The following is a 19,995-nucleotide window of genomic DNA, read 5'->3' on the forward strand; positions in this document are numbered from 1 at the left end:
AACGCCTCGATAAAAAAAACAAGCAATAATGATAGTAATAATAATGTTGATTTATAGGAACCCTCAAGTGGTAACAAGTTGTAAATCAGATTGGATTGTTTGTGTGTGTGTGTGTGTGTGTGTGTGTGTGTGTGTGTGTGTGTGTGTGTGTGTGTGTGTGTGTGTGTGTGTGGGTGGGCGTGGTCAGTCTGCTGCCCCCCTGCGCTCCGCTGCTTCATGAAGGGGCTTTCCGCTGTCAGCGCAGTGCACAGACAGATAAAGAATGTTCCAATGGAGAATAGAGAATAATGATCGCCCTCACGGAAATGACCGTTACGCCGGGGTCCCGCCTCCCCTGCTGCACGATCCCACAAAGCAACACTGGACGTTGGGAGCACGGCTGAGCATTACAAGTTCCCCAGCGGCACCCCTTTCACCGTTTTCCTGGTATCGTGGGTTATCGAAGTCTGTTCTCTTCAGCTCGCTGTCAGAGCACCTTGTCCAAGGAAATAGTGCATAGCAACAGTTTCCAAAGCACGCACTGATGGATCGCCGTGCGAGAGTCTCATGCAAATGTTTTTTTGCGAGGGATTAGGAGGAGCATTGTTGGATAAGTTGAATAAGCGACAGTAAGTCAAATAGAACCGCAGAACAGGTGGGAAAAAAAAATGGACCCCGCATGTCCGCTTCTATTATTGATTATTGAGTTATTTTTCTACCTCAGTGTTAGTGGGAGCTGTAAGTAGGCCTGACTGGGGATATTGTGTTTAGTTTAGTGTGTGTGAGACCGATATTGAGCTTGTGTGGACAGCATGGAGCAGAGCAGGAGGGGACTTGGCGCTGGCGCTCCACCGAGTCCGGCCCACGGTGTTTGGGTTGGCACCCGACCCAAGCCCCCTCCAATCCAAACACTGGAGAGCTGTTCACACCCCATTACCCGCGTGATGGACAGGGCGTCCCACCACTCAGAGGGGCCGCACATCAAGGCCCGCGCTGCGAGCGCCTGGGCTTGGTCACCGAGGGTGGTGATTCGGAAAGTTGATTGATCATCCCGTAAAAGAGTTTCATCGGGTGGATATTTGAAAAGGTTGACTGGTTAAAGGAAAGTAATTTCCATGTTGAGCCACGTAGTTCGGTTTATTTCAGTTGAGTTCATGTTTTCCCTTGTTTTGTTTTTTTTTGTTTTTTTTGTCCAGTTTTGTTTGCGCTTTAAATAATAAATATCTCAGGATGGATATTATAATAACATAATAGTGATGAGTTAGCCTATGCACACCAATTCTCATGAAATGAACTGATGAAGTGTTACCAAGTCTTTTGAGATCAGGGCCAAACGCTAACTTTTAGAAGTGGTTGCCAAATTGGCAACTGTGCATCAGCTGTCGGTTGCCAAGGTGGACAAAATGGTCGCCAAATTAGCAGAATAGTTGAGTGACAATGATCCTATGTAATTATAATCCATATTTCAATACTCTCACAAGTTACCCCATTTTTGACAGGGTAAATCAATGTGGCAGGATAACTAATTTTCCTTGGCGGGACTTTTCTAAACATACAGGGGTATACCACACCTTTTCTTTTTTTTTTTCTTTACATATGGAAAGTGGTTGACAGCGGGGCAACCAGAACCACACAAGATGTTGGATGTTGGCCCCAGCCAGCCCTAAATTGGCTGGGGCAACCGGGCAACTGTTAACGCTCAGGCCATGGATCAGAGGCTGTCTCTATGATATGTGATTGCTGTTCTTTTTGCCATACGCTCCCAACGCAAAAAGTTCATCCTCCATACCACAGAGCCCTGCCGGTTACATACCCAGTTAGTGCGCAGCCGCCCCTCTTATTGCTGAGAATTGGTATGAAGGCCGCGCCCACCAGGGCCCAGATGGAAGTGCCGTCCTCAGCGTTCTCCCGCTCTTGCTGGGAAAACGCACTCTGTGGCATTGATTCTCACCATTAACCGGACTTCCCTCCTGAATAGACCCTGCCAAACTATGCGGCGTCCCACCGAGAGCTCAGAGATGAGGACATGGGCTTGCAGTGAAGCCTGGCGGTTCCTACTTCCTATCAATGACAACGAGCATCAATCTTAGCCCCCTTAGTCCTGGGCCCGGCCAAGCAGGACTCCAGCGGACGGGGGGGTGGGGGTCGCAGCTCCGGTTGTTGGAATTAAACAAAGGCTGGATTATCGTCTTGTTGTGTTACTGGACGTCTCCTTGCAGGGGACTCCGTATTAATCTCCGCTGCCTCCACGTAACTCAGGCGGTGGAAGGCTTCGGTGTTTTTTTCCGAAATAGGTCTCGTAGGTGTCTTTTGCGTGCCTGTGTGCACACGGTCACAGTTCTCCTTTTCTGTCCTCCTCTCCGCCCTCCTTTTTAAATTGAACCACACGTTGGGGGCCGGGAGTGGTCACTGTGGCGAAGAATTTGGGGGGGGCGGGAGATAAATCCATAAATACGGAAAATAATTGAAAAAAGTGCGAGGGGCTTTTTCCTTTGTCGTCCCACCGTTCTTGTGAGTGTGCGTGACGCCTCAGCGGCATATTTTACCGTCTAACCCAGTGTTTCCCAGCCCCTTGTTCGGCCACGGCACACCTTTTCCAATGAGATGATCCCACGGGACAACACTGGCCCACAAACGTGTATTACTGTGCTTTTTATTATTCTGGCCAACTCATAGTTCTCACCTCCAGCGTGAAACTCAAGCTTATTTCATGAACATGGAGCCGGCGTTCTGGCTGGAATTGATTAGTACAGCTTTGCGATTCCACGTGAAATGGAAATTAGACTTTTCTTCGCGGACCGGTGGTTGAAAAGCACCGTTCGAACCTGTTCTATGTTGGATTAGTCATTAGTCGATCATTCACAAACAAAACTGTTCTTTTGAATTTTTACATTTGAATGTTTGAATATTGGATTAGCTGTGGTCCCCGCTAGTTGCGAGGGCCAATAACGCCGCTGGAGTGAAATAGTCGACTGTGTTTCACCTCGCTCCAAAACACTCCGTTTCCCTGGAAAACTCCCTGTGACAGCTGCTCTCTCACACCCGGTGAAACAAGACAATAACCCAGTGAAATAAGCGAGGTGTGGAGCATTGGACAGAAGCGGTAGTTTTCTCCCCCTGGGCCGATGGAGGTTTCTCCCAATACTTGCGGTATTCCGCTCCTGTGAGCTCGCCGATCGGACGCGGCCGCTCTGCTCACTGACAGGCGCTCACTGTACACACCTCGCACGACGCTTCGCCGTGTGTTTGTTCAGGTGTGGCGAACCCCCCCGTCCTCCACCCGGCCCGGTGGGCTTTCCGGCCGCCGGTCTCGATAGAATTCATTCAGTTTATTAAACAGTGTGTGAGAGGCGTGTGTTCAAGACGTGGTCTTTGGACAATTTCTGAAAACAGATATATTAACTTGAGGTTACCGCGTGTGTGCTTGTGTGTGTGCGTGTGTGTGTGTGTGTGTGTGTGTGTGTGTGTGTATGTGTGTGTGTGTGCATTTGCGTGCGTGCGTGCACGCGTGCGTGTGTGTGCAGGGCCCGACAGAAACTTTTAGAAATGGTTGCCAAGTTGGCAACGATAGATCAGATGCCGGTTGCCAAGACTGACAAAATGGTTTTCAGCTTTTAATAATTCAATAATTGAGTGATATTTATCCTCCATAATTATAAACCACATTTCAGTTTTAAGAATATGATACAAGAAAGGAAAAACATATTAATTAACGTGAGTTAATGTATTTTTCTGGTTTATTATTATTATTATATTATATTGTATTATATTATTATATATATTTTTTTATTATATTATATTTAACGTGAGTGAGCTTAGTGGCAATGAAACAGTTTAGTCTGAGTACCTTTTCTTCCTGAGGAATCCCATGTTTCATTCCATGCGACCCCACAGGCATCAAGGAGGATTCTTTTTTTTTACAGTTTGTCTTGTTTTAATATAAACGACACAATCATCGATATCCTGACCGAAGTCAAACTGTTTTTTTTTATGCTCATGTGCCTGATTATTACATCTTCAGTTTCTGAATAGATGGTGTGGTATACGGCGCTTATAATTTTTTTAATATATAAAAAGCGGTGCAGAAGATCATTTATGATGGCCCAAATCTGGTTGCCAGGGTGACTGGGCCACAGTTAATGTCAAACGCTGGGGCATGTGTTTTTGTTTGTAACTGCGGTTGCACATTAGGATCCAGACAAATAAATACGTATGCATATGTGAATGCATACATGTGTGTGAGTATACATGGTTCTCTGCGTTGACACTTTGTGGGTGTGGAGACACACACTTTATTATAGCCCCTTTCCCCCTAAATCTACTGCAATGTTCCTTATTGGCATGATGTGGGAACAGGAGCCAGTTTTGATGTTCCGTAAAAGTCGTTCCGTACATTTCCCCACTCTCCATCTAGTGTCATTTCCGGCAAAGTGCCGGTACGGCTGTCAATGGAAGTGTGTGGGAACGGAAGCGGTAACATTGCCAGGACAAGCACATAAAGCAGGGGTGGATCCGAGCCGAGCGCAAAAAGCGGGTTTTTACGAATATTTATTTTGTGCAAATATTTCAAAAGTTATTTGTTTTCGGGAATAAAAAAAAAAACATTGGGAAAAACGGCGAGTCCGATCTGCGGCGCTCGGCCGCAAAGACGGGAAACTGAAGGTCTTTATATTCTTACGTTTTATTCTTTTTCTTCTTTAAAATGCCACCCAGACCCTAGACGTGTCTTTTAGAGTTAGGGGTGCGGTGCGCGGATTCCTTCCCCGGAGGCAGAGAGTGTAGGACAGGTTGAAAATGATCACGCCGGTTTAATACCATTGGGATAGGCCCATTGCGTCCGGGGACGGGGGGCTCTGTCCTGGCCCCCGTCAGCGGCGGGAACCGAATCCGTCCGGGATGGGCGGGGGAGACGGGGAGGTGGACACCGAAGCGCTGGTCTCCGAGAGCCGGGAAAATAAGCGAAACCGATTCAGTTGGTACGTCAGTTGCCGACAGATTGTCCAAACCATCGCATCTACGCTGGACATAACGTACTAACACTGACCCATTACGTACTGTATCCCGGGCAGTCATGGGGGAACAGACTCCATATGGAACTTGTCCGTAAAGGAGGCCAACGTGGTGATGATGGCGGATGTTTTTTTATCCAACAATGTTACAGATTCCATGTGGGAAAGGGGCTTACTGTATGTGTGTATATGAGCTTTAATCCATGCATGTTTTCCAGTCTCGCAGCCAACAAGACGTGACCGCAATTTTATCGTCCACCTTGATATCTCCCTTTTTGGCTGCGTTGAATCATTTAAAAAATATTCATCGCATCATCACAAATCCCTTTATACATCAAGGCTACGGCCCGAAACTTTAACCACATTTAATTGCTCAGACTGGCATTTATTATAACTTATATATTACTATAGATAGCGTATATGAGTCTCGGTTCTGGCTCTGGCATATTTGAAGGTTGCTGCATGTAACATAATGTGCAGGGGAGGGAGCGTGCAGGGTGGTCCGGAAAGGGCCCGGAGATCCCGTGAAACTTAACAAGCATGTTCCCGTTGGATGTTAAAATGAAGTGTAACACAGATATTAATGTAGCAAGTATCACAACACAGCGGAGGAATGTAAACCGGAGTACTGGGACACGGGGCTGGACAGGAACCCAGCTGCAGCCTGAAACTCTCGCCTGTCAAAACACCCCCTCCGTCCCCCTCCCGTGACGGCCCGCCAGGTCTGGTCCGGAGTGGAACCAAGATGGCTCCTTCTGGGGATGAAGGTGTCCAGTTTCTCAACTGGTGGGCTGATTTCTGAGATATATCACTCGTGGTGCTCGGAGTGCCGGCAGCTGGATGCGGGCCAGGGTTCAAGGCCCCTGCGTGAACCTGGTGGGCCAGACTGTAGCCCGCCTACCAGTCGAAGTGGAGCTTTTGCACCAAAAAGTGGAAGTTTTTCCTCCGCGTCCGCTGCCTGTTGCGTTCCTGTAAATAATACTTTAGGGGTGTGGTTAAGCAGGTAAGGGGATAACAGGATAACGAGAATCATCGTTGGTTTTTGACAGTTTGTGTGTTTCTTTTAAAGCTTACCTTTTTGTGCGGGAATCAAAGTTTGACATCGTGAGGGGTAATGTGGCCCCCGAACATTAAAAGAAAAGGTTTATTGTGGGTTAAAACATGAAATTGATTCTGGCGATGAATGCTAAACGGTTTTGTCGAATTGGCTCTCATTTGTGGAATTTGACTGAGTGTGTTGTGTCAGTCCATAGTCTTTCTCACATTGACACCTGCTGCAGATCGCTCAATACAAAACACCCATCTCAAGGTCCATCGGACCAGTCACTGTTACAAGTGCCTTGATCAATTTGCTGTTTCCATCCATATTTTCCAGCTTGTGAAGGGCTTAGAATTGACAACCTATCATGGATACAGTATTCACGCTTGTGTGTGTGTGTGTGTGTGTGTGTGTGTGTGTGTGTGTGTGTGTGTGTGTGTGTGTGTGTGTGTGTGTGTGTGTGTGTGTGTGTGTGTGTGTGTGTGTGTGTGTGTGTGTGTGTGTGTGTGTGCGCGTGCACGCGCGCGCGCGTTGCAGAGGTCTCCCTGCTCTGGGCCGCCCACCAGGTTCACCACAGCTCAGAGTATTACAACCTCTCCACTGCCCTGCGACAGTCACTCACACAGCAGTTCACCTCATGGGTGAGAAGTCCCTCCCTCCCTCCCTCCCTCCTCACCTTGTCTCCCCTCCTCACTCCCTCCCTCCTTCCCACCTCTCCTCTCCTCTTCTCTCCTCACCTTCTCTCCCCTCCTTACCTCCTCTCCTCTCCTCTCCTCTCCTCTCCTCACCTTCTCTCCCCTCCTCCCTCCCTCCACATCTCTCCTCTCCTCCTCCTCTCTCCTCGCCTCTCCTGGCCTCCCCCCTTTCTTCTCTTCTCTTTCTTACACTCCCTTTAACAAATTGACATATTATTTCTGCTTGTTCAGTGCATTACATCTGGGCGTACAAAAGGCTACTCGGTAATAAAAACGGCAACATTTTCTTTTCTACCAGCCTCACGCCAAAATACATGCCAGAATATTACTGTTTGGAAAAGCGTTGTAGTCAGTAAATCTCTCTGTAAATGAGGTCCTTAAAGGGGTGTTGCATAGAAGTACAAAGCACGCCAGCGTGACCCTGACCATATTGTTGTGTCTTGGAATTAGTTAAAGTAGATTCCAGATTAGGGGTCTCAAACTAAAAAGTACCAATGGAAAAACAAACTGTGTTGTTTTTTTAGGGGGTGTTTTTACACCTCGCATTCGTAAATTCCCTACAATCCACAGGTAAAAATAGACACACACAAAAAAAAAAAAAATTAATTATCTTTCTTTGATTCCATTTTATTCTCTTTTATACTCTGAAAACATGAAGTAAGCGTTAAAGCGTATTTTAAGATTCAGTTGTAGAGCAGATTTAACACTTTTATTATAGACATTTAGCGGCCGCATTGAGACCCCTGTTATAGAGGTTATGAAGCCCTCTTTATATATGTCATATGTCCTTGTTGTCTTGTTTTAAATGACAACCAAAATAACCAAATGCGTTTGTACTTGATTTGGCTCTGATGTTCTCAGATCTTCTACCTGCCCATGGCGCTGGCGGTGCCTCCCTCTGTGTTCGCTGTTCACATCCAGTTCAACCTTCTATACCAGTTCTGGATCCACACTGAGGTGAGTGTCCCCACAGACACATCCGTTGAGCCAGGACTCATTCTGCAGCAGGGGCGGAAAATCTTCCCGGTACATTCTCAAATGTACCGGGAAGCCTTAATTTGAAATGACACACAATAAATGTATTCATCTCTAATTGTCCATCTTCTGAAGTGAAAAATATTTGTTTGATTGAAGCCCAACCCCAACCCTGACTTTTATTAAGGCTTGAAAGAGGTTCACAGAGAAAGCAAGCGCACAATTCAAAGATAAAAAAAAACAACACAAAAACAGTTGAGCAACAACCGATGGTGTAATCGAACTATGAAGGTAGTCTGTTTGTCTGACACAACACATGTGTAGTATTGATAAACCTTCAATAAACAGCGAGCCAGCGTTGGGCGGGGCTTCAGGGCTCTGCGACTGAGTCACATGGAGGGTCTTTCCCCGGTGTATGACTTTAACCTGCAGTTTCAACTTCCATTGTGGAACACAGGACTGAATCATTGACATTTTGTGAAACTGTGCCATTAAAATGTCTTAGAAAGTCTTACATTTTGACCGGGCATGCACTAGTATTAATAATACAGAATGATAACCAGGGAGGGGGATCAATAGGAATGGAGTGCACCTGATCACTGCATCTTAAATGTATTCTGGAAAGTGCTTCACTAACAGTTTAATGACAGTTCTCAGGGGCCTTTTGAAAAATTCCGATTTGTTGATTAGTCTTAAGCCCTTTCCCACTTACACTGAAAGCTGTAAATCTACTTGCAATGCTCCGTATTGGGGTCATGTGGGAACAGGAGCCGGTGTGGATGTTCCGTAAAAGTCGTTGCAAAGTGAATGGAAGTGTCTATGAATGGAAGCAGTAACATTGCGGGATAAGCACGTAAAGTAGGGGTGGAGCCGAATCCAAATACCGGCAAAGCACAAATAGTGGGTTTTTGCGAATATTTATTTTGTACAAATATTTCAACATTATTTGTTTTCGGGAAGAAAGAAAACAACCATCGGAAAAATGGCAGGTCAGATCTGTGGCGCTCGTCTGCAAAGATGAGAAGCTTAAACACGTCCAGTCTCTACGGAGACAGGTCTTAATATTACTTTTCTTCTTAAAATGCCACTCAGACCCTACACGTGTCTTTTACAGTTAGGGGTGCGGTGCGGGGACATCGGGCACAATCGCTTTGCTTGCCCACCGGCTGCACCAGAGCGCGGAGCCGCTGCACCAGAGCACGGAGCTGGAAGGAGAGAGCGAACAGGGAGAGTGTAGGACAGGTTGAAAATGATCACACTGATTTAATAACATTGGTTTTATCGTGGGTGGGTGGGGGCTCTGTCCCGGCTCCGTCAGCGGCGGGAACCGAGTCCGTCCGCGAGGGGCGGGGAGGCGGGGAGGTGGAAACCGAAGTGCTGGTCTCTGAGAGCCGGTAAAAAACCCAAACCAATTCAAATTGTGCGTCCGTTGCCGACAGATTGTCCAAACGATCGCATCTACACTGGACACAACGTACTAACCCTGACCCATTACGTACTGTATCCCTAACAGTCGTGTGGGAACAGACTCCATATGGAACTTTTCCGCAAAGGGGGCCAACGTGGGAATGACCTGCTGCCTTGGCCGGATATTTTTTATGCAGAAATATTACGGGTTCCATGTGGGAAAGGGGCTTTAAAGTTGCCCTGTAAAAACAACAAGGTCCTCGGGGAGATCCTCACACAGGTTAGAGCAACAATCAATATAATCAGTGTTCACCGTTCACCGTTTGTTCCGAGCGTCTGGAAATCAGTTTTGTTCGATGGGATTCATTAAGGGAGGCAGGACCTGCCACGTACCATAACACTCAATTAATAAATAAGCGATAAGTAAATAAGTAGCGACATCGTAAATGAATGAGTACTAGTCAAGTGTGAAAATGAAAGTTGCTCCATTCTGTTTTTGTTTTTTTTGTCCAGAATTTAGGGGTTTGCAGTCCTTCTGTCAAGCACTTGAAGCCCCTTGCTTCCTTCCCAGCCCTTCCCGTCTGGCTTTCTGCTTTATTTCATTCTATGAATATTAACCTTTTATCATCTATGGCTGCAGCTCGTCAGAAAGCTTTTCTATCTGAGGAGAAACGGCTCGAGTTTTCTCACCCTGCTCCCTGCGCTGTCATTTCACCGACTGCTAGAGCTCGACTTTATGGACCCGGGGCTGCAGTGGAACCTGTATTTAATAAAAAATAATGAGATTTTATGAAATATTCCAAACAGAAGCATGACCGTTTTCCCTCCCTTGAAAGTGACTCGGAGTATCACTTTTACAATCCCGGCGATCGTTAGTTGGAATGAATGACTCTGGAAAGCCTTCCATCTCTGAGTGCACTATTAGCGAAAACAGTCATAGTAGTCACAATTTGCTGAAGGGATGTAATTTATGCCGGTTTTATGGGACCTTTTTTTGATGTCATGTAATTTATTGGCTCTCTATTGGGCCCTGCACGGTTCCAGCCTCAGCGCCGGAGTGAAGTGGTGGAGAACCTTTTCATTCAAGATAAAAACACTCTGGGTTTTTGGTCTCCAGACCCCGTCATTACATGGAAATAATGAATCACCGGGAAACTCTGTCCAGCCGAGCACATTCCCCCAGATTGAGGGGTCCGTCTTGTCGACGCGAAACATCAAAATCTCTGTGAAAGTCACACCCAAAGAGAAACCCGATCCATCTGAGATGTGTGCTGGGTGACGGGATGTGTAATGGTGCACATGTGTGTGCGTGTGCACTTCTATGGATTTGTGTGTGTGTGCGTTATGTGCCTGTGTGTGTGTGTCTGTGTGTGCGCGTGTGTGTGTGTGTATGTGTGTGCCTGTGTGCATGTGTGTATGTGTGTGTCTGTGTGTGTGTGTGTGTGTGTGTGTGGTTTGGTGTGTAATAACTGCAGATTAGGGAGGGATAATGAGAGCAAGTTGAATTGCCAAATGTAATTATAATGTGCTCAGTTGCATTGTTGTTTATATTGGACCAGACAAGTATGTTTGGCTCTGGGTGTGTGTGTGTGTGTGTGTGTGTGTGTGTGTGTGTGTGTGTGTGTGTGTGTGTGTGTGTGTGTGTGTGTGTGTGTGTGTGTGTGTGTGTGTGTGTGTGTGTGTGTGTGTGTGTGTGTGTGGCTGTGTGTGTGTGTGCGCGTGCACTGTGTGTGTGTACGAGAGCGAGCGAGAGAGAGAAAGAACTTAGATTAATTTGTCGTTTTAGCTTTTACCTTTCTTTACACTCCAAAATTAATATATAATACATGGGTGTTTATATTGGATTTGAAAAGCATGTGAGACCTCTGGTGTGCCGTGGTTTTGTGACCTCCAGTGTAAAGGTTTTCTGGTCTTGGCACCATTCCCAAACCGGGTCTGTTCTGCTTCTTATCAAAAACAAAACCTCGTTCCCAAATGTAAAATGGACTTCTTAACTGACACTTTCTTGAATTAGGAAGACTAAGCGGTTGCCTGATAAGAAATCAATAAAATCAGAAAAAGGAAATATTATGGTGGCCAAATTCACTTTCACAGTGTTGAGTAGAACGCCAGGGTAAACACCAGTACTGCAGCACTCTAAAACATACTTTTACTACGCCTAAATTCATGAAAATGATGCCCCCCCCCTATTCACACTCTCTCCCAAGAACCGATCTTCACTATGATACCGATAGAAAATTACCGAAAAAGACAATGACATTGATAATTGCAATGAATTTGTGCGACGATTTATCGCCAGGTAAAATGTCGTGCTTGTGCGCCCGGAGGAACCGTGAATGCAATTTGAAACCCTGAAATAACGTCTTTTGAACGTCCGCTTCTTTCTATTTCCTCTTTCAGGTGATCAGAGATCTGGGACCTCTGGAGTGGGTCCTCAACACTCCCAGTCACCACAGAGTTCACCACGGTGAGGCGAGCTCCGTCATTTCAGAAAGAAACAGGAGATGTGATAAGGATCCCGGGAAAAGCCTTTTCTAGCCCGGCCCGCCAGCCTGTTTCACGGTGTTGTTCTCTCTGGGGTTTTCTTTTCTTTTCTTTTTTTTTTTTTTTTTTTTATGTTGTTGAACTAATCGGTCTGGAACGGCTCCATTTGAAATTTGAATTCTGAACGGCTCTCGATTGCCGGATGTTGTTGATTCTCATTCCTTCATAACTTTAGAGAATACTTTATTGTGTAAGACCATATTGTGTTTTTAGATCTGGCAACAATCTTGTCTGAACATGACCCATCGCTTGCTTGCACAGCCCCTGCTTCCACTGCAAGCAGCTTTCTGGCCAATTTTGTTTAAATGGCTCTAAGGGGCTCCTCAAAGATGCCATATGAAACGGTGTATTGATTTAAATGAGAGAGATTGAGTTGATTGGTTGAAGGTTGATCCCGTGGCCTGCTGAGAAATCCCTCTGTCCCTTTGAATTAATCCATTTTAATTGGTGCCGTGTTATATTGAAGGGAGCTACTCGGGCTGGCTGACCAGTGCTTTAACACTGAACAGGAATTTCCTTCCTATTATTATTATTATTATTATTATTATTACTGTTATTATAACTATTATTATTGTTATTATTCTTACTATTATTACTATTATTATTATTATTATTATATATATTCTTTTTATTATTTTCTACCATTTTCCATTTTTTGGTACTCATTCATACTATTTGCGTCCATCTCAAATCTAAAAAAAACGTTACCTCCACAGGGCGGAACCTCTACTGCATCGACAAAAACTTTGGGGGAGCTCTGATTGTCTGGGACCGAATGTTCGGTAAGAAAAGGCTGTGTCTGAAATGATATACCAGCGTACTAACCGGGCGAGGTAAGGCGAGGTACGCAGGAAGACTACGTGAGGTTTTTAGTATGTCTAGAACCATGGTATGCATCAAGTAGTATGGGAAAAGTGTACTACGCAGGGAAAGTTTTTTTGTTATTTGCATCCTTTCCTGGTGATGTTCTTGGAGAACCCTTCTAGATACTGATCAAGAGGGCTCCTGTGACGATGACACGTTTGTCATTTTTTGCGCCGTTCTGTTCTGCGTTTGGCACAGAATGGAGCCCAAACCTCACCGGGTAAACACATTGGAGTAGGTGGGAACTGAACCGGTGCGCCGGACGGGATCAGGCCTTTGTGGCGTTAATTCCACCTTGTGACTCCCTCAGGTACGTTCGCTCCGGAGAAGGACAAAGTGGTGTACGGCTTGGTCTTCCCCATCAGGACGTTTGAAATTCTGCATGTTCAGGTGAGCGCCGTCCTCAACGTGAAGTCTTCGCCCAAACGGCCCCGCCCACATCCCTTTTAGTTGTGTACGCGCCATGATTTGGGCTTTACAAACTCTATATTTTCACTTCAGGCTCCGAAACTCGACGTCTTTGGTGATGAAAAAAGATGTGGCACTAAAATGGCTCCGTATCCGGACCATCTTATGAAACCTTATAAAATTGCCTGGCGGGGGAAAAGCATCATGAGAAGATCTGAACTAAAAGGCAAAATGTGGAAGTGAGAGAAATATAAAACATGACAAGTTGACTTTAAGTCAAATGTTTTCATTTCAGGGCAGAAAGGTGACAAACTTTTAAAAGTCAAAGCGCCTTAGTTTTCACTATTCAGTGCAACGCTGCCTTGGGGCTCGCGGCTCGGGCTCTAGACCCCAGAGGCAGGCAACTGTGGGGGCCGAGCAGGTGAACGATCAGTGCCTTGCTGGAGGACACCCCGGCGGTACCTGGGGGAACTCGAACATTTGTCGGCATGGTACCCCCTCACCGACTCTACCCCACCCCCCCGCCGCCCTGCACCTTCTGCTATGACGTCACCTCCGTCACGCAACTGCTCCACCAGTCAGTTAAGCGTCGGCACCTCGAGACTGTAAACATCTTGGAAAGCGGCAACATGATCTCACAATTCCCCCCTCGCTGGCTGACCGGCCGTTTTGTACCCGTAACATTATTACATTAAACAAACTGCCCGACCCCAAAAAGAAGGAGCCCAATAAAATGAAATGCCAGGCGGAACGCGTTTGATTATTTTCGCTGGCCTTTGGGGCTGGCGGCGTGCGGCTTGAGCAAAGGTCTACCTGAAAGCCAGGAAACATTTCCACTCAGGATTAATCAGCGCCGCAGTTGCTTGGTTCGACGACGAAGGGTTAAACGTGGATTGCGTTTGATTGTTTATTGACGCGTTGGACTCATGGAAACGTCTTTTGCTTTTTGTTTGTTTTTTTGTTTTTTTTCAGTTGGACTACTATAGGTATGTGTGGCAGAGATCCAAGACCTACAATAGACCAAGCGACAAGCTGTCGACCTACTGGAAGGGACCCAGTTGGTCACCTGGCAAACCCAGGCTGGGAGACCACAAAAACGTTCCCAAAGTTGGTAGTCTTTCTTTAGATTTGTAAACATTGTTTTTTTTTTTTTTCTTCCCAGCTTGCCCCAAGGCTTTACTCCCTGTCATTTTGACACACACAAAAACACAGGGTGGAACGGCATGCGTAAAAAGCACACACACTCATACCCTCACACACACACACTTACACACGCGCACACACACAAACACACGCACACAAACACAAATGCACACACACACGCGCACACACGCTGTGAGAAACGCCACAACAAAAAAACACTACACGCCTTTGTAGAGGGTACAGTGAGCACGTTTTTCCCCCTTTTTGAACATAGTCTAAGGGATCAAACAGGCGCGTGTGTGTGTGTGTGTGAGTGTGTGCGTGCGCGCGTACATGTGTGCGTACATGTGTGTGTGTGCGTGTGCGTGCGTATCCAGACATTACTGTACGAGCGACCTATCTGCGTGTGCACATACAGTTGAAATTCGGGCTCCGATGGAGTTCCCCAGCGGTTAGCTTTGAAATAACGCTGATGGCGGCAAATAGTTGAGACCCCCAAAGTTCACACTTGAAGAAAAGAAAAAAAAAAAGAAAAAAACTCCACTTGCTCTTCACAATTAAATTGGCCCCTTAAACTCAGCGGAGCCATTCCAACCATGCGCACGAGGCTGGAATCCGACCGAATAATCTTAAAAGGCTTCCCATTGTAGGGGTCCTGCGTTGACGCGGGCTCACGAGGGAACGGGAGGTTCAGCGGAGGAGGACGGAGCAGAAAGAGCCTTTCAGCTTTTGAAACAAAACAGAGCCCGACGCAGACAAACCCCTGAAAGAGCTTGAAGAGAAAAGAAAGAAACCATGATTATAGAACTTGTTCACTTAGCTCCATGCCGATAGCGATCAGCTCATCTTTTGTTCATTGTTCCAAAAAGGGGAATGTACTGGAGTTTCGCTCGGTCTGGGGGGGGGGGGGTTTACTGCCAAACGAGCCAGAGGCCGTTCACCTCCCTGTCCTGATGCAAAGTCAAATCAATGTATTTATTAAGCACTTTAAAAACAACCAGGGATGACTAAAGTGCAACCGTAAACCTCAAAACACAAGCGAAAGTGTTTCTTTGAATTACTGTGGTACAAATGTGTGTATTCATACAATATATGCAGTAATTGCAAAAGCTCTTTATTACTTCCTTCCTATTCGGGCTGAACCATTAGTCAAATTTAAATCGGCGTCGCAAAGTAGGCTGCGAAAAAAAAAAATATATAATAATTATGATGTCACACAATCGAACCAACCGGGCTGCCCAGGGCGCGACAGACCACCCGTCGAGTCCAGACGGAGCCTCGTCCAGAACACTGAGTCTGTTGTTTTCTTTTTACGTTTTTTTTTTAATGAGCATGAAGCTGCACCTTGCACGGACGAAGCTCATTCGCTTACACACACGAGGGTTACGTATGTGGGCCTACGCGTTGATAAAAAGTATAAATAATAATAAATTTCTGCGGAAACGCTGCACATTTTTTTAATGTTAATTTTCAGATTCCAAAACATGACAAGGCTTGAAGTTAAACCAATCAGTCAATATTCGACATGTGATTGAAGGTTTTTCTTTTCACAATTCAGTAGTTAAATAAAGATGTGTTATTCATATCAGTTAATGCATCAATTCATCTCATTTGATCATAACACGTAGGCGTGGCCGACAGGAAAGAGCAGTTTATGTTGGCTGTATCCAATGTTGTGTTGGTCATACGACAGAATGATTTATTGCTTCTGTTTAGTGAATAATACAGAAGATAAGGAACTCAAAAAAGAAATTGCATAATTAATCGCAATTTAGTATTTATTTTCCCAAATCGTTCAGCCCTACTTCCTATGTCATATTTATGTCTTCGATGAATTCAACTAAATTAATTAACTATTTTCTACTTCAGGCCTTTAGTGCATTAAGACTAAATAAAACGTAATAACCTTAACATGTATCTCAAATGAATTGTTGGTGTGTGTTACACTCCTGGCGTGTGTAAACATACTTTGCCTTTAAAAAGATGATCGTTCACAGATGTCAGAATCCACATTTCCACCAAAATGGCGCGATCGCGTGGTTTCTGGCCTCAGTTTCTCACGTGTTTTTTGACGGTATTCTTTATTTTTCTCAGAAGGACGGGGACGAAGACAGGGTTTAGGAGTAGAGATGCGCTGATATCAATCAATGCACAGCACCGCTTGATTACTCTCACTTTTTTTTAACTTGAGGTCACTTTAACATCGCCCCCGTTTGAGGTGGTTCTTGATGACCGATCTCCTGCGTTGGGGCTATTCTCTCCCAGAAATCTCCTTTTCAAGGCTGTTCTTGATTCGATATCCATACCAGTGACCGGCGGTTAATAATACAGGGTAAATATCTCCGCTTGTGGGGTTCTTTTTTTTTTTTTTTTGCGTGCAGGTGACTGGAGAGGAGAAGCCCCACGAATCCAGCTGGACCTCGGTCTCACAGGTCTACGCGGTGATCCACTTCCTGCTGGTCTTGGGGGTCTACTACGACGTGTTCGAAACCAAGACGGTACGTGTTCCTGGCGTCGGGACGGACAGCAGAAAGGGGCGAAAGACGGATAGAAATTGTTTTCTCGCCGCGCAGGAATCGAATTGGTGTAGCATCAATTTGTTAATAATTTTGTTGAAAACTTGTATTGAACTTGACGCTTTTGCCGTTTTGGCAAGTATGAAGTCACCTTTATTCAACATTCAAGGGGCACGTACACCGCCTTTTTCACGAGCAGTCTTGGGATTCAAACCGGCATCTCTGCGGTCCATTGCCCACGGCTATTACATTGAGGTTAATACAGTACCTCTCATCTATTGGAAACTGTCAAAATGCTTGTGGTTTTTTTATTAACCGGTGCTTGGGTTTTGGGCACATATTTGTTTGCCCTGTGATTCTTCGGTTTGTTGTGGCCGCTCGTCCGTCAGCAGACTCCTCCATTTAGCACAGAGCCCGACTCTGTCTCACTTCGTGACAGGATGACTGATAGGCATTCCGCTCCAGAACAACCTTTGTCTATTATTTTCCACTCATTGGGCCAAGAGACCCCCCCCCCCCCCCCTTCTCAGAAGAAGGTCTCCCCAACAGTTATCTTTGGAAGCTTTTTCCTCCCCCCGGGCATAGTTTTGGTTAGCCCCAGAAAGTACCGTCCCGCCTAGACCCTTCAGACTCCCAAATAAAAATGACCGCCTGTCTTGTCTGCCATCTCCACTGCACCTCGGTGGGGCGCCCTCAGTTGTGGTCCTCCCTGGCCCCCTCCACGTAGAGGGTTCCCTCCTCCTCCTCCTCCGCCTCCTCCTCCTCCATCTTGGTGGAGGAGACAGCAGCAGCGGTGGCAGCCGGTGGTCCGGCAGCGAAAAACGCAAACGCTCTAATTGTCGAGTCGACCGTTTCCCAACCCAAATAGCCTTCAGGATGCAGCAATCAGGACTTGGAAGGAAAATAACAAAGTGAGCTCCCTGGCTCGACGATAAATCATGTCACTGTATATATTTATACCCTCATGTTTGGTAGCCGCTTATTTGGCCTGACAATTGATAATACAGTGCAGCACAATTTATGGGCTTAGCGCTAATTCGCAGCCACGAAAGCGAGGCTATTTCAAACAAGTGTTCTGTGGCTACTCTTCAATTACATCATCGCCGGGCCAACGCGTACGCTTTATTATAGGTTTTTCCAAACAGTAACTATTAAGGACGGAGATAAACATGGCTCCCCTCAAGTTCCCTGCCCAGCAAAACTCAGCAACGCCTCCAATGGTGCATGACAATAGTGAACAATTAGAGTTTGCTGAGAAAATTATACCGAATAATAACTCAACGAAAACCCTGAAACAAGGTGGGACCTTAAAATAACATGAACTCACTAAAACCTGTTTAAAGCAGTTACATTTTCAGTCCGACTGCCATCGATAGTTCTTTTGATGGAGGGGAGGAGAGACGCGGTCTCTCCCACGGCGGATATTCTCCTAACCGAAAACATATTGCAGTCGTATGATCTTAAATCTGGGGAGTGATTTCAGGGTTGAAATGTTAGTCAAACAAGGAATTAAAAATGTAATTCACCTTGACAAACGTGCATGATTTTGAAATGATAAAAAAAAAAAGAAAAAAAAAAAAAGAAGAAGAGGAGCTCTCCGGTGTCGCGCCGCTTCTTTAAAGGTGTACCGTTGCACGCCGGGGTTGACCGTGAGCTCTCATCAAACGCGTAGCGGCTGATTGCGTTAATGGCCCGAATGGTGGAATTAATTCACCTATTCTCCGGGGCAATTAAAATACATGCAGAAGCAATAACACAATCAGGCGGCTGCTCGTGTTACCCCCGCCCGTGCCAGATGTTACATTTCATGTCTGAGCTGCCTCTTGTTATTGCTGCAATTCAATACATACATGTAACCGCATAAAAAAATAAAACAAAATAAAATTAGCACACTGAAAGAAAAACTAAGCATTCATATTTCCTGTTTTCGTCCTGCGACCGAGGGCGCATTTCACCTGAACGCGGGCGGGGAATCTTTTCCGAATAAGCCTCCCTCGGGGAGCTCAGTTTAGCGAAGATCATGTGACCAAACATGTCTGACCCGCTCTGACCCCCCTCTGCTCATTAAACAAAGATAAGTTCACATAACCCTTGCCCAAATATTTCCCCGCTCATTACACCTCCTGCTTAAAATAACTGTATCTCTAGCCTTTGAGCCCCGTTGCAACACGCTGTTGATCAGTCCCCTCCAATAAAGTTTGACGCCACTGGGCGACTCTTATTCCCCGTGATAGAAAACCCTTGAGTCAACCAGATGGACCCGACCCAAAATTCCCTTTGTGTGATTCACAGACCGTACCACTGCCCCACCCCCTCCCCCACTTCTCCCATGTGCTGGCTCTCTTCTGGGGCTTATGGATCACTGCTCTTGGACAAACTTGAAGAAGTCCTGCTTTATTGCATCCTGTTGATGGGTTGATGCTATGTTGGCTATAAATTGCCTGCTGGGTACGTACAGTGCGGGGCTGGGTATAGGGGGGCCCTCGATTGAGTGTCGGGGAGACGTAAACCAAGGCTGACAGACCACGGCGTCCTCTGGAGACGCCGAGACCTCCAGCTGCTTCCCTCAGCCAGGACCTAAGGTTAGGGGGAAGAATTAGACCTTGCGTCACAAGCTCAAAGACGGAACACAAATATCCCCGGGAAGCGCCGGGTCCAGATCTGCCTGGGAAACGGCGTGCCAAATGGCTCGGTGCGGGTGCGGGGCAGCCGGGGGTGGGGGCGGGGGCTCTCAGGATCCATCCTTCAGGGCCGCTCGACGCGGTCCAGTCGGCTGTCAAGGCCCGTCCGAGCCGATTAGAGCCCCCCGCGCAAAAACCGGACGCTCCAAACCGAGAGCCGGGCTATTTGGTTTGGCCCCGCGGAGTGCGCAGCCGAGCGGCGGCCGCCGTCTGAGGCTCCTCCCCCCGCTGCCTTGGTAACTCAACCGTCCGTTTTATTGATTCGAGGGGTGACTTCACCCGCTGGTTCCGAGGCTCACTCAACCCACCGCGCAACGTTGAAGAGGTGGGGGGGAGGGGGGTCAGATTCTGAAAAGTAAAAAAATGGGCGTGGTTTCACGGCTGCTGGGGTTGGGGCCACCCTTCTTTTTTTTGTGACATGCTGTGTAAGAGACACGATAGGTGGTTATCGACGTCATCCTCCCCTGATTTCAACCAGTGAAAGATGCTGAGCCACACTCACTATCTGCAATCCCAATTCGATCACGTTGGGAAAGAAACGTTAATATTACGACCGGGATTGATGTGTTCTATGAGAGGACGGTCGTATATTCCAGGTTAAAGCTAAAAGAAAAACGTGTTTTTATGGGGTTTTTTTGTTTTTTCTTCACCAACTCACACATGTTTCTCTTTTAGATGCTCCCCCAGTTCACTGTTCTGGCAACGACGCTCTACATTCTGCTGACGCTCACATCA

At 46.4% G+C, this 19,995-nt stretch overlaps 1 protein-coding gene across 1 annotated transcript in view; it reads left to right on the forward strand.

Annotated features, from left to right (window-relative positions):
* The window catches only part of agmo (alkylglycerol monooxygenase), a 56,473-nt gene that overhangs the window by 25,202 nt on the left and 11,276 nt on the right, over nucleotides 1-19,995 (forward strand). Inside the window, exons 4-11 of the mRNA XM_080006162.1 lie at nucleotides 6,565-6,668; nucleotides 7,584-7,679; nucleotides 11,505-11,571; nucleotides 12,365-12,430; nucleotides 12,823-12,902; nucleotides 13,893-14,027; nucleotides 16,445-16,561; nucleotides 19,936-19,995. The exon at nucleotides 19,936-19,995 is cut by the window's right edge and continues 23 nt beyond it. Coding sequence (XP_079862288.1) covers nucleotides 6,565-6,668; nucleotides 7,584-7,679; nucleotides 11,505-11,571; nucleotides 12,365-12,430; nucleotides 12,823-12,902; nucleotides 13,893-14,027; nucleotides 16,445-16,561; nucleotides 19,936-19,995 — 725 coding nt within the window. The remainder of the gene's footprint in view (nucleotides 1-6,564; nucleotides 6,669-7,583; nucleotides 7,680-11,504; nucleotides 11,572-12,364; nucleotides 12,431-12,822; nucleotides 12,903-13,892; nucleotides 14,028-16,444; nucleotides 16,562-19,935) is intronic.

Source organism: Zeus faber (genome assembly GCF_960531495.2).
Source record: "Zeus faber genome assembly, chromosome: 8".
NCBI lineage: Eukaryota > Metazoa > Chordata > Actinopteri > Zeiformes > Zeidae > Zeus > Zeus faber.